Raw genomic sequence first — 11462 nt, forward strand, 5'->3', positions numbered from 1 at the left:
GAAGTACAGAGTGGTGCAGATTAGGCGATACGGGCGAGCAATCGGGCGCACTAGACAGGCGAAGGGTCCTTCCGCCTCCAGCTGTGTCCATCAGGGCCTTCATCCTCGAAAAGCGTTCCTTCCGTCCCCTCGGTCGAGACCTTGCGCACATCGACTGCGGCGCCCGCATGCCGCGTGTGCACCAACTGCTCGAGGAGCGCCTCGATGCGGTCGAGTCGCGAGTCGTACGAGATGGGCGGCTGAGGGAGCGAGTAGACCGCCTGCGAGGGGCCGGTCGTGAGGAGGTCGGCGAGACCTGGACCTTGGACGTCTGCGGTTCCCGTCTGCTCCGCCACTGGTACAGGCTTCTCGCCCATCGAAGTAGTCGCCTCGGTCGGGAAGGGTGTGTCGGAGGACGGGCCAGCAGCGGTTGAGCCGAGGAGGGTCGCCGAAGGGGCGGAGAGCTGCGGTGGAACAGCAGGGCGGTTCTCCGAGTCCTCCGGTCCCAAGACGGTCTCGTACTCGAGGAACTTGATGAACTTGTAGAAGCCCGCGGCGAGCGTGGCGCCTAGTGCGGGTCCACTGCGAAGCGGTGCCTCGTCAGCGATTGCGAGATAGCGCGAAGCGCCGGTCCGGAGATAACGCACACCCAATAGATCCAGTGGTAACCCGAGAAGTCATGGAGGACGACCGAAGGACCGAAAGAGCGGGCCGGGCTGTCGGGGACAGGTTGATCAGCCCCCAACCTGCTGGACTGTCAAAGAAAGCGTGACACACTTGAGAGAACCGCCGGTGTAGTAGACTGTTCAGAAAGAAATGTAAGCCAACAGCAGAAGAGTGAAAGACAGGTGGCTTCACCTCCAAAGAGCTCGGCGATGAACAGCGCAAGACCGATGCCGATTGGCGCGAGGAATGTAGCCTTGTGCTTCTCGGCCGCCAGAAGGAAACTGTTCCACCAACGGGGGTCAGTCGAAGGGCGAAGAAGGACAAAGAGAGCGCGTACATGGTGAGCATGAGCATCGCCGTGAGGAACATCTCGAGGAACAAGCCCCGGGCAACCGAGACACCCGGCGCGAGGAGGGTGCGAACGTTGAGCGTTCCTGCGATGCAGCCGCTTCGTCAGTTTCTCCAGTACGGAAAGAAGCTGCCTTCTTGGACGGGGAGAAGTCCACTCACCGGGGAGGAGCGCCTGCACGAGCGCTGCGCCTGTGATCCCGCCTAGGATCTGCGAGATGGTGAGGAGCGCAGCACGCAGGGGCGTGAGAGCGCCGACGAGGAGCATGCCGAGCGAGACGGCCGGGTTGAAGAGGCCGCCGGAAACGCGGAAGCTGCAGATGGTGCCATGCGGGCGAGTCAGCCCGGTGAGAGTGGAGAGCGGAAGCGAGGAAGGAAGGGCGGACAAGATCCAGGCATTGACGGCGAGGGAGAAGCCGAAGCAGAGCGCGATGTACAGCACTTCCGACGAAGAGTCAGCGCTTGACGCATCGGGGAGAGTATCGAGTGGAAGGTTTCTCACAGTTTGAGGTGTTGGCAACGGAAGCCGTGCTGCCGTCCTGTCCACTTTGCGTCGCGCCCGTCACGCTCGTCGTCGGGATGTTCGCAACGCTGCCACAAACACTCGCGTGAGCCCCGCTCTGAGCCGCACTTGAGCTAGTCGGATAGACACATACTTGGTGCCGCCGAGCGCAAAGAGGAGGAACAGCGTCGTGCCGACATACTCGCCGACCATCGCGATAAAGTGGTTCTTGATGGCGAGGCGAGTCGGCCCCGTCGACGGCGCACGGACATGCCAGTTGAGGCCGTGCACGGGCCGATGACGGCCTTTGACTGGCTGAGGGGCGGAGGAGGCGGGTGCTGGAAGGCCCGTCGGAGCAGGCATGGTGGCTTTGTCGAGGCGAGCGGATGCAGCAGGGCTCGACGAGGGAGCAGAGCGGTTGTGGCAAAGAGCTGAGGAGGATCCTGGGTGGCAAAGGAGAAGAGAGCAGAGAGCAAGCAGGAACTGCAATGCCAAGCGATGAGGCAGGCGCAGACAGGAAATGGAGCAAGCCACGAGGACGACGTCGGCCGATCTCAACAGTCCGAGCGGATCCCGCAGCTTGGCTACGCAAAGCGGCGCGCTGCAGTGCTTGTGCTCGCGCAACGGGCGATTCAGCAGACGATGCGAGTGCGACGACGACATCTAAGCATCTGGACTGAGGGGGCGATGAGCGATGAGCGCATTGCTCGGAATGCCAGGGGGTGAGACGGGTCGGCCTCACCTGCGCGCTCTCGCTGTGTCGCAGGAGCCACGTTCCTACGGTCCAGAGCCGCAGCAAAGAACGATAGCTGCGCGATCAGCATGCCGGGCGAAGAGGCAGGGCTGGCGGCGGGAGCAAGTGGGTCGCCCTCGTCAAACAGCGCGTGCCCGCCGACGACCTGAACTGCGTGGTATTGCGTTCCAAGTAGCTTTGCAATTCGTCAGGGGGATATTGTGTACGTCGTGTGCGAGAGTCTTGCGGAGTGGGAGCAATGAGAGGCTCTACATGAACTTTGACGCCATCGCTGCGGCAAAGTAACGGCCGTGTCAGCTTTCGCAAGACGGTGGAGGATCAGGCAGGCAAGCATACAGAGGAGGCCACCCATGCCGCCCTCGGAACCGGCGCCCATCGTGCCCGAGACCTTGTTTTTGAGCATGAGCTTCATCATGGTCTGTCGGGCACGCCCAGTCAGCTAAGCACGCCTCTCAGGCGACAACAAGGTAGTGCGACGCACCTTGGCGGCCGAGTTGACGACGTCCTGCTTGTCGCCGTTCGAGGCGCCGCCCTTCGAGTTGAAGAGTTTGGCCGCCTCACTCATGGCTGCACAAGCGAGCGGGTCAGCCAGGGTTCGACGGGTCTGTAGTACTTCCTGAGAGAGCACGCACCCATGGCAATGAGGCCGCTCATGCCGTTGCCGCCCTGCTGCTGCTGCGACGGCCCGCCGCCGGACGTGAACGACTTGAGCGCCTGCATGGCAGCCGCAGCGCCCATCGAGTTGGCGTCCATGTTGTTGTTACCCTTGCTGTACGCCTCGTGGTGGGCCTGCTGGACGCCCTGCTCGTCGACGTCGTCGTCGTCGTCGACGCGATCCTGCATGAACGACGCGGCCTTGGCGAAGAGGCTCTGGTCCTCGTTGGCGTCGTTCGACGCCTGGTTGACGACCTGGTTCTTGTCAAACTGGCTGAAGAAGCTCTGCGCGACTGGAGTCGTGGCTGGTGTGGTCAACGATCCTCGTTCCCTCCGCCGAGACGAGGCAGGGAAGCCGACGCACGTCCTCCTTGGGCGGGACGGTTCTCAGAGTTGAACTGCGGGCCACCCTGGACGCCGAACTGGCCTCCGCCCGAGCCCGAGTGCATCTGGCCGCCGGTGAAGCCCTGCTGCTGGTTGCCGCCGAATCCGCCGGACGTGCCGCCCTGACCCTGGTGCTGCTGCGGGTAGGGCGAGTCGCTCGACTGCTGCTGGTTGTTGCTCTGCGAGTCCTGGTACGACTCGTAGGCCTGCAGGAGGTGCAGTCAGCGTGTGCACGCGTCGTCATCGGGTCGACTGCGAAGTGGGGAGAGAGCGAGGGCGCGGCGAGCGCTGCCGGGGAGAGGACCGCCTGCTGACCTGCTTGCCCATGCTCATCAATTTGTTGAAGTCCATCCTGTTGATTCTGCGCGAGTGCGAGGGAGAAAGAGCTGCGACGAAGGATCGACAGACCTTCGAGCACCCCAACGCTCCTCAGCAAGACCATCTTGGGGGTAGCGGAGTGCGGGAGGGTGCATTAAAGACGATCACACAGCGCCCAAGGCTCAGCGCGTCCGTTCCCGCTGTGGGTCGTCTTGGGTCATCGCCTCGTCCGCTCGCTCTGCTTTCGCCCATCTCGCTGGCCTCGTCCGCTCTCGCTCGTGTCTGCTCCTGACTGCTCTCTTGAGACTGCCGAGAATCCTCCGAGACTCTTCGAGCCGGTCCCAAGCCCGCGCAACTCGCACTCGCACCGCTCGACCCCCCACTTGCCGCTCGTCTCTCGTCTCAGGCTCCTTCTCCTTTGCCAGCATGCCGAGACGCACGCCGCAGAACTCGCAAAAGAAGACGCTCACGGGCGCGTCGCCCCGCAAGCGCGAGAACAATTACCTCAAGTACGAGTGCTTTGGCCCCGACGGCGGTGCGTCCTTCGTCGCCCCTGGCTCGCCACGCCTTCGCCTTGATCTCCGTCGCTTCCCTGCACAGTCATCTACTGCTTCTGTGACCGCACGCCCCGCCGCGAAGCCGTGCGCCGCATCACGCAGACCAACAGGCACGGCAACGAGGGTCGCCCGTTCTACGCGTGCGACGACCAGATCGAGCAGTGCGACTTCTTTCTCTGGGAGGACATGATCCCCGAGGTCGGCGGGCCCGCGCACATGCCTGGTGAGGGCCACCGTCTCGACGACGACGACGACGAGGGCTGGGGCGGCCACGGTGGCGGGCGCACGCTCGGCGACGGCTACATCACGCCGCCCACCTCGTCGCAGGGCATGTCGCGCACGCCGTCGTCCGACCTCCCCAAGACGCCCGCCAAGAGCAAGAGCGACAAGAAGCGCGCGCGGTCGCCGAGCCCCGACTGGCCCGACACAGTCGAGCTCGAGCGCGAGCTCAGGCGCGCCAAGCGCGAGGCGGCCGCGTTCGAGCGCGAGAAGAAGCTCCTCCAGGAGCAGCTCGTCAAGCGCGAGAAAGCACTCGAGGCGCTCGCGTCTGAGAACTCGCAGCTGCTCAAGGAGGTCCACCCAGAGCTCTTTGGGTGCGTTGGTCGTCGAGGGTTGTCGTCTCCACTCCGGTTCGGAAAGCGCTGACATTCCTGCATACGCATCCCGCTCACAGTCAGGACAAGGCTTAGGACGGTGAACGACTCGTGCGCTCGCGGCGAAGGCGTTTCCGCGCGCAAGAGGGGGAAGGAGCCGCTTTGGATTTCGTTGCTTTTGGTCGGATCTGCCTGGACTGTCTCGCCTTGCTTTCTAGCCGTACACTGTTGCTTGTAAATGACCATCTGCACGTTCCTACGCCGTCTTCGCGAGGTTGGCTGGAGCAGCATGACGCGTCCGGGTGTGTGCGTCCTCGCTCTCACCGCACTGCACCATGTCGACCGCCGAGGGAGTCGCACGCAAGCAGGAAGCAGACTTGACCCCGCAATGCGACGAGGTGCGCCCTGCGTCCCTGCGCCGCCTCGTGCTCGTCGTCGCTGGTCGCCGCTGACCCCGCCTTGCTCGACTCGCTCTGCGCAGGCCATTCCGGCAGCTGAGCAGCTCGCCAAGGTACGCAGAGAGCCGGTTGAAGCTGCCAAGTCGATCTCACAAGCTCACACGCCCGCACACCCGCAGGATGGCAAGGTGCAGGAGGCGCTCGACAAGCTGCTCGTACTCGAGAAGCAGGCACGAAACGCACGTCAAAGCCCGTCCAGACCGCTCTATCCGTCTCAAGAGCTGACCCGCCATGCGCGTCCGCAGGCCTCGGACCTCTCGTCGACCTCTCGCCTCCTCATCGCCGTCATCTCGATCCTCTTCACCGCGCGCGACTACGCCGCGCTGAGCGCGCACCTGCAGCTCCTGTCGCGCAAGCACGGGCAGCTCCGCCAGGCGGTGCAGAAGATGGTCGACCACGCGATGCAATTTGTCGACCAGCTCGACGGCGACGACAAGCTGAAGCTGATCGAGACGCTGAGGGAAATCACCGAGGGCAAGGTGCGTCGCAGTGCCCGAGTGCAGGGTGGTCGAGCCGCCCGTCCGGCTCGGCGGGCCCTGCTCTTGCTGTAGGAGCCTTCGCTCACGCTTCACTCCGGCTGTGCAGATCTACCTCGAGGTGCCGCGAGCGCGTGTCACGCGCACGCTCTCGCAGCTCAAGGAGCAGGGCGGCGACATCAACGCCGCGTCCGAGCTGATGCAGGAGCTCCAGGTCGAGACGTTTGGGTCGATGGAGCGGCGCGAAAAGGTCGACTTTATCCTCGAGCAGATGCGCCTCCTCAAGGCGCAGGACGACTGGGAGAAGATGGCCATTGTTGCCAAGCGGATCAACTTGAAGTGGCTTGCCGAGAAGGAGCACGAGGTGCGTCGTTGCCGAGCTTATGGTCGTTGTCGAGGGTCCGTCGCTGACGGTCATGGCCTGCCGGGCTTTGTCGCACAGGATCTCAAGCTGCGCTACTTCTCGCTCATGATCCTGTACGGCCTTTGGACGGACAAGTACCTCGAGGTGGCCAAGCACTACCGCGCCGTGTACGAGACGCCGTCAATCGCCGACAACGCCGACGCGGCGTCGGCCGTCCTCCGCAACATCGTCTACTTCCTCGTTCTCGCGCCGTACGACAACGAGCAGAACGACCTGCTGCAGCGCGTGTACAAGGACGACCGGTTGAAGGAGATGAAGGAGTCCTAGTGCGTCGGCCAATGCTCCTTGTCCTCGTTCACGGCTGCGGCTTGTGACGAAGGGCTGACGAGTCGGATCTGCCGAGCACAGTGACCTCGTGAAGTGCTTCATCGACCCGGAGTTGCGGAGGTGGCCGAATATCCAGGAGCTATACGGCGAGGGGCTGCGGCGGACAAAGGTGTTCGGGCCGGCGGGGGCGCAGGGCGTGCAGGGTGATGTCGAGGAGGACGAGAAGCACGCCAAGGGTGAGCAGCGATGGAAGGTGCTGCATGACCGCATCGTCGAGCACGTACGTCGCTTGCTACCAATTGTCTCGCGCTGAAAGGCAGGCTGACCGGGGTCGCACGCGCAGAACATCCGCGTCGTCGCCGGCTACTACACCCGCATCACCCTCGCACGCCTGTCCGAGTTCCTTTCGCTCCCCGTCGCCGAGACGGAGCAGTTCCTCGCGCGCCTCGTCGTGTCCAAGACGGTCTTTGCCAAGATTGACCGCCCGGCCGGCCTTGTGTCGTTTGTCAAGCCCAAGACGGGCGACGAGGTGCTGAACGAGTGGAGCAGCGACGTGCACAAGCTCATGGGGCTCATCGAGAAGAGCTGCCACCTCATCGCCAAGGTGCGCTGTTTCTCCCTCCGTTTCGCTCGGCCTTTCGTGTTGACCGGTCGTTGCCGAGCAGGAGCACGCCGTGCATGCCGCGCTCAAGGCCAAGCAGGCAAAAGCATGAGCGTGGCTGGGATCGCCGCATGCAACGTCGTGATCTTTCAGCATGCTTTCGTAAACGCGCTGGGCGTTTCAACGAGAGGCTGGCATCTCGGCATTGTATGTACGCATGAGACCGTGAAGCATTCCTCACGCAGATACCGTTCACTCTTGCTTGAGTCTGCAAGCGAAACTTGAGAAGGTCGTTGCGGCGAGGACAGGTTTACTGGTCGATTGTATCTCCCCGGCCTTTCGGACCCAAATCCACGGTACTTCACTGACCATGACACCTCGTGGAGGCGCTACAGAGCTGGGCCGTGCGCTCGTCATTGTCGGACCCACCCGGTCCTCCTTCTCTCCCTTCTTCCGCTCACTCGCACCTACCGCTTCTCGCTCAAAAGCCGGCTCGATATGTCCGAGACGCTCACGATTTTCACCTCGGACGACCCGCCCGTCTCTCTCACCGCTCCGCGCGCGATCCTCGTCGCAGGCAGCAAGGTCTTCGCCGACCTCCTCTCGCTTCCGGTCTCGTCCTCAACCGACGCAGCGGGCTCGGTCGACGCCGGCAACAACTCTGTGACCGTCTCCGAGACGCAGAAGGAGATCGAACCGTTCCTCGCGACCCTCAAGGGCGAAAAGGTCTCGCTCGGCGAGGTGGAGTGGGAGGACCTCGCGCGACTGAGCGACAAGTACGACAGCTTTGTCGTCAAGCGGACTGTTGAGGCGCATGCATGGTGCGTCTGTATAGTCGCGTGCGCTCCTATCTGCAGTCGTGCTGACGCGGTCGCACATCAGGGAGCTTGCCGCGAAGCAGTCCAGCATCCTGCACTGCTTCACGCTCGGTTCGCTGCTCGGTGACCAGGCGCTCCTAGAGCACACGTCTACGGCGGCTCTCGACTACAAGCACGACCCGGAGAAGCGGTTTGGAGCGTCGAAGTACTGGGTGAATCGACTCGTGAGTCCGACTCGAGACACCTTTCGTATTCAGATACTCATTCAAGGGCCGTATAGGAAGCTCTTCGGGACAAGCGCATTGCCTTTGCGGTCCAGCTCCTGCAAGACGTCGTGAAGGCGGTACAGGCGCCTCACTCTCACGCACGGGGCACTTGTTCGTCGCACGAACAAAATGGTATCCTGCAGGCGACAACGCTCATGTCTATTTGCGGATTCTTGCTCAACATCAACCCCTCGCGCATCGCATTTGGGCTAAGACCTGAAGTGGCGATGCAGTTGACCTCGACCTCTGTCTCCCTCGACAAGTGTTACGCTAAACTCCTGCTTGACGTCTGCGCTACCGCCGACAGCAAGTGGACGGCACAAGCTCCGACCTTCGCCTCTCTTTCGGCTTGTACGTCTCGTCCCCCAGGCGCGCAACGCGAGGTTCTCACAGTTTCACTTCCGCTCACGATCCGCCATGCGCTCCACAGGATCGCCTCCTTCCTCGCTCGGTTTGCCTCGACTTCTCTCACGGTAGTGACAGTTGTGCATCGACTTCTTCCCTGCTACAGTGCATGTGCTCAGCGAGGAAGCGAAGCGCCCGCTGCGAAAGCTCCGGCGTTTAGGTAGCTTTTCGGGCTGTCTCGTTGGCGGTCGTCGAGCAATCTCGACGACATTGCCTGTCTCAGGGGTCGATGGACCTCGTCACCTCAGGTTCTGCTGCGTTGAGACCTGGCAGTGACTGCGCAGACATTGTGGTCGTTGTCGCGTCGTCTCGTACTTTCCCTTCCGCGTGACGCGATCTGCTCTCTCGCCTCATTCCGATGTCCCGGTGGATCCACGCATCATTCAGTGTAGTGTATCGTGTGGGTACGCCAGCGGCCAGCCAAGCTGACTTCCTGCTCCACCTGGATATACGCGGACCTTGTCGCTATTTCCGATCAGACGGGAGACCGCGTGCTGCTCCGGCTCAGCTTCCTCTCCCCAACCACAACTACGAGAGATGGCCGCGCAGTACCCGCTCGTGCACTCGCAGCTCCTGCTCCAGCGCCTGCTTGCGCTCAACAAGCCCAAGTCACTCGCGCCGGCGCTCCACTACGTCTACCTTCTCGGCGGACAGCTGCAGATCCGCGGCACCGACGCCGAGGAGCCGTTCCGCCAGGAGCCCAACTTCCTCTGGGCCTCGGGCTGCACCGTCCCCGGGTCGGCGCTCACGATCGAGTACGAGCACGAGGGCGGTTCGGACCAGGTCGACGTCGGCAAGATCCACACTCGCCTCTGGCTTCCCGATGTCGACGAGGCAGAGGTGCGTGCCTGATCAGTGCACCCTCACGAGCAGTGCTGACGCCGACTTCCCGCAGGTCATGTGGTGTGGCCTGCCGCCTTCGACCGACGACCTCGCGAAGGAGCTCCACCTGACCTCGATCCAGCGCGGCTGGACCACGCCTGCACTGTTCCCGCCCAAGCCGAAGCAGGAGAACGTCCCGATCTTCATCCACACGCTCCCGAACGTCCGCCCGCCGACTTCCTTCATCGCGAGCGTCAACGGCCCGACCCACACGACCGAGTACCTCACCAAGGCGCTGCACGAGGCGCGCCGAAACAAGACGGAGCGCGAGATCGAGAACATGATCAAGGCGAGCGAGATCACGGCCGGTGCGCACAAGAACCTGATGCGCCTCGTCGGGTCGGGCGAGGTCAAGGATGAGAACGCCGCAGAGGCAGAGTTTGTCTCGTACTGCAGGAAGCGCGGGTGCGTCTCGCTCGGCTCTCAGAGGTTTGTGAGTGACGCTAATCGTGTTGCAACCGCAGGTCGAAGTTCCAGGCGTACAGCCCCATCATGGCTGCCGGTGCTTCGGCTGGCACGCTGCACTACATCGGCAACGACCAGCCGTTCCCGCAGCAGCCGACGGTCCTCCTCGTCGATGCCGGCGCCGAGTACAAGGGCTACGCGGCCGACGTGACGCGCTGCATCCCGGTCGGCAACGGTGGCCGGTTCACCAAGGAGTGCAAGGAGATCTACGAGCTCGTGCTCAGCATGCAGGAGGTGCGTGCTTTAGTCCCCTGTTCGCCAGCCTGTACTGAACCAGCTTTGTGGGCTCGAAGGCGGCGTTTGAGCAGATCAAGCCCGGTGCGGATTGGGAGGCGATCCAGCGGCTCATGTCAGTCCTCCAATCCCACCTGCGGCTTCATTGCATATAAATGCGTTGATGGACTGCACGTGGGAGTCTAAGATACTGACAGGACTGACACCCCAGGCACGACGTTCTCGCTCGTGGCCTTCTGCGCCTCGGTATTTTCAAGTCGAGCGGCAGCGAGGACGAGTCCGTCGCTAAGCTCCTGTCCGAGGGTCTCACGGCGGCGTTCTACCCGCACGGTGTTGGTGAGTTCAGCGAGCGAGTCGCTCTGCCCCATTCGCGAGAGCGCAGCTACTGCATCCATCGCGTCGAGACTTACACGACCCTTGCAGGACACCTCCTCGGCCTCGACGTTCACGATGTCGGCGGTCTGCCCGAGGGCCGCTCGTCGGACCCGCTCCTGAAGTACCTCCGTCTGCGCGTCCCGCTCGAGGAGAACTTTGTCGTCACCGTCGAGCCTGGGTCCGTCTGCGTTGCCTCGTCCTATGCGGATGACTTGCTGACAGCAGCCCCGAACCCGCAGATGCTACTTCAACGAGCACCTCTTCGCGCCGTTCAAGAACTCGGAGCTCGTCGACCACGACGTGCTCGCGAAGTACCAGTATGTCGGCGGCGTGCGCATCGAGGACAAGTGCGCTCCCTTTCCCGCGCTCGATCGTTTGTTCCAGGGAGCCAGAGAACTGACTGTTTATCCCGCTCATATCCGCTCTCTTCGCAGCCTCCTCGTCACGAAGGAGGGCTTCCGCAACTTCACGCCCGAGTGGCTGCCCAAGACGGTCGCCGACATCGAGGCTGTTACGGCGGCAAGCGCGTGATGACCGGGACGAGGCTGTACATAGGGAGGCTTCCCCTTCGAGGTTCTGCAAGGATGTGAGGGCTTCTCGCGCACAACGCCCAAGAAGAGACCGCGAGAGGAGAGACCGCGAGAGTACAACTGCTAGTCTTGCAAGAAGAAAACGAGACAAGAAATGAAAGAACTAGAGGGAGAGGGGTCCACGAGACGGACAGACGACGACGATGCTACGAGGAACCAAGCCTCCTCGATTTTGCTGCTGCTGGTACTGCTGCTGCTGCTCGCTGCGACCCTGAGACCAAGGAAGTGCCTACCACTCAAGCCGACGACGCAGGCGTCGCCGCCGGCGCAGGCGAGCTCTTGCCCTCGGCGCCGCCCTCGCCGCCCGCGCCCTTCGCGCCGCGCCCGCCGCTCCCGCCGCTCTTCCCGCCTCCACGGCCCCAGTCGCCATTCGACCTACCGCGGCCCGCGCCCGGCCCGTTCGCCGGCGCCGGCGTCTGCGCGCCGCCCGACGGGCTCGCACCCTC

At 63.1% G+C, this 11462-nt stretch overlaps 7 protein-coding genes across 7 annotated transcripts; 4 read left to right on the forward strand and 3 right to left on the reverse strand.

Moving 5' to 3' along the window:
* Nucleotides 1–50: 50 nt before the first annotated feature.
* Nucleotides 51–1858, reverse strand: JCM10292_007038 (uncharacterized protein; the record flags this gene model as incomplete). The annotated part of the gene is made up of 9 exons (XM_076649767.1): nucleotides 51–561; nucleotides 627–695; nucleotides 757–781; nucleotides 838–926; nucleotides 983–1079; nucleotides 1156–1307; nucleotides 1380–1434; nucleotides 1496–1584; nucleotides 1650–1858. 9 exons carry the CDS (start codon nucleotides 1856–1858, stop codon nucleotides 51–53), a joined length of 1296 nt encoding a protein of 431 aa, XP_076504757.1.
* Nucleotides 1859–2497: 639 nt separating this feature from the next.
* JCM10292_007039 (uncharacterized protein) lies at nucleotides 2498–3638 on the reverse strand (the record flags this gene model as incomplete). Its single annotated transcript, XM_076649768.1, has 6 exons — nucleotides 2498–2520; nucleotides 2586–2667; nucleotides 2731–2816; nucleotides 2882–3196; nucleotides 3268–3493; nucleotides 3603–3638. The coding sequence occupies 6 exons, from the start codon at nucleotides 3636–3638 to the stop codon at nucleotides 2498–2500; spliced, it is 768 nt and encodes a 255-aa protein (XP_076504758.1).
* A 393-nt stretch (nucleotides 3639–4031) lies between these two features.
* Nucleotides 4032–4851, forward strand: JCM10292_007040 (uncharacterized protein; the record flags this gene model as incomplete). The annotated part of the gene is made up of 3 exons (XM_076649769.1): nucleotides 4032–4140; nucleotides 4206–4755; nucleotides 4836–4851. The coding sequence occupies 3 exons, from the start codon at nucleotides 4032–4034 to the stop codon at nucleotides 4849–4851; spliced, it is 675 nt and encodes a 224-aa protein (XP_076504759.1).
* Nucleotides 4852–5090: 239 nt separating this feature from the next.
* RPN5 (proteasome regulatory particle lid subunit RPN5) lies at nucleotides 5091–7093 on the forward strand (the record flags this gene model as incomplete). The annotated part of the gene is made up of 9 exons (XM_076649770.1): nucleotides 5091–5153; nucleotides 5237–5266; nucleotides 5333–5392; nucleotides 5459–5692; nucleotides 5799–6053; nucleotides 6132–6379; nucleotides 6462–6660; nucleotides 6724–6984; nucleotides 7046–7093. The coding sequence occupies 9 exons, from the start codon at nucleotides 5091–5093 to the stop codon at nucleotides 7091–7093; spliced, it is 1398 nt and encodes a 465-aa protein (XP_076504760.1).
* Nucleotides 7094–7479: 386 nt separating this feature from the next.
* Nucleotides 7480–8285, forward strand: JCM10292_007042 (uncharacterized protein; the record flags this gene model as incomplete). Its single annotated transcript, XM_076649771.1, has 3 exons — nucleotides 7480–7802; nucleotides 7864–8023; nucleotides 8280–8285. 3 exons carry the CDS (start codon nucleotides 7480–7482, stop codon nucleotides 8283–8285), a joined length of 489 nt encoding a protein of 162 aa, XP_076504761.1.
* Nucleotides 8286–9007: 722 nt separating this feature from the next.
* Nucleotides 9008–10957, forward strand: JCM10292_007043 (putative Xaa-Pro dipeptidase; the record flags this gene model as incomplete). Its single annotated transcript, XM_076649772.1, has 8 exons — nucleotides 9008–9310; nucleotides 9366–9757; nucleotides 9817–10051; nucleotides 10111–10166; nucleotides 10263–10387; nucleotides 10475–10604; nucleotides 10666–10773; nucleotides 10861–10957. The coding sequence occupies 8 exons, from the start codon at nucleotides 9008–9010 to the stop codon at nucleotides 10955–10957; spliced, it is 1446 nt and encodes a 481-aa protein (XP_076504762.1).
* A 295-nt stretch (nucleotides 10958–11252) lies between these two features.
* Nucleotides 11253–11462, reverse strand: JCM10292_007044 (uncharacterized protein; the record flags this gene model as incomplete). Its single annotated transcript, XM_076649773.1, has 1 exon — nucleotides 11253–11462. A coding segment is annotated over one exon (210 nt), but the record flags the coding sequence as incomplete, so codon positions are not given.

This window comes from Rhodotorula paludigena (assembly GCF_050403205.1).
Source record: "Rhodotorula paludigena JCM10292 DNA, Rt_paludigena_JCM10292v1_ctg27, whole genome shotgun sequence".
Lineage (NCBI taxonomy): Eukaryota > Fungi > Basidiomycota > Microbotryomycetes > Sporidiobolales > Sporidiobolaceae > Rhodotorula > Rhodotorula paludigena.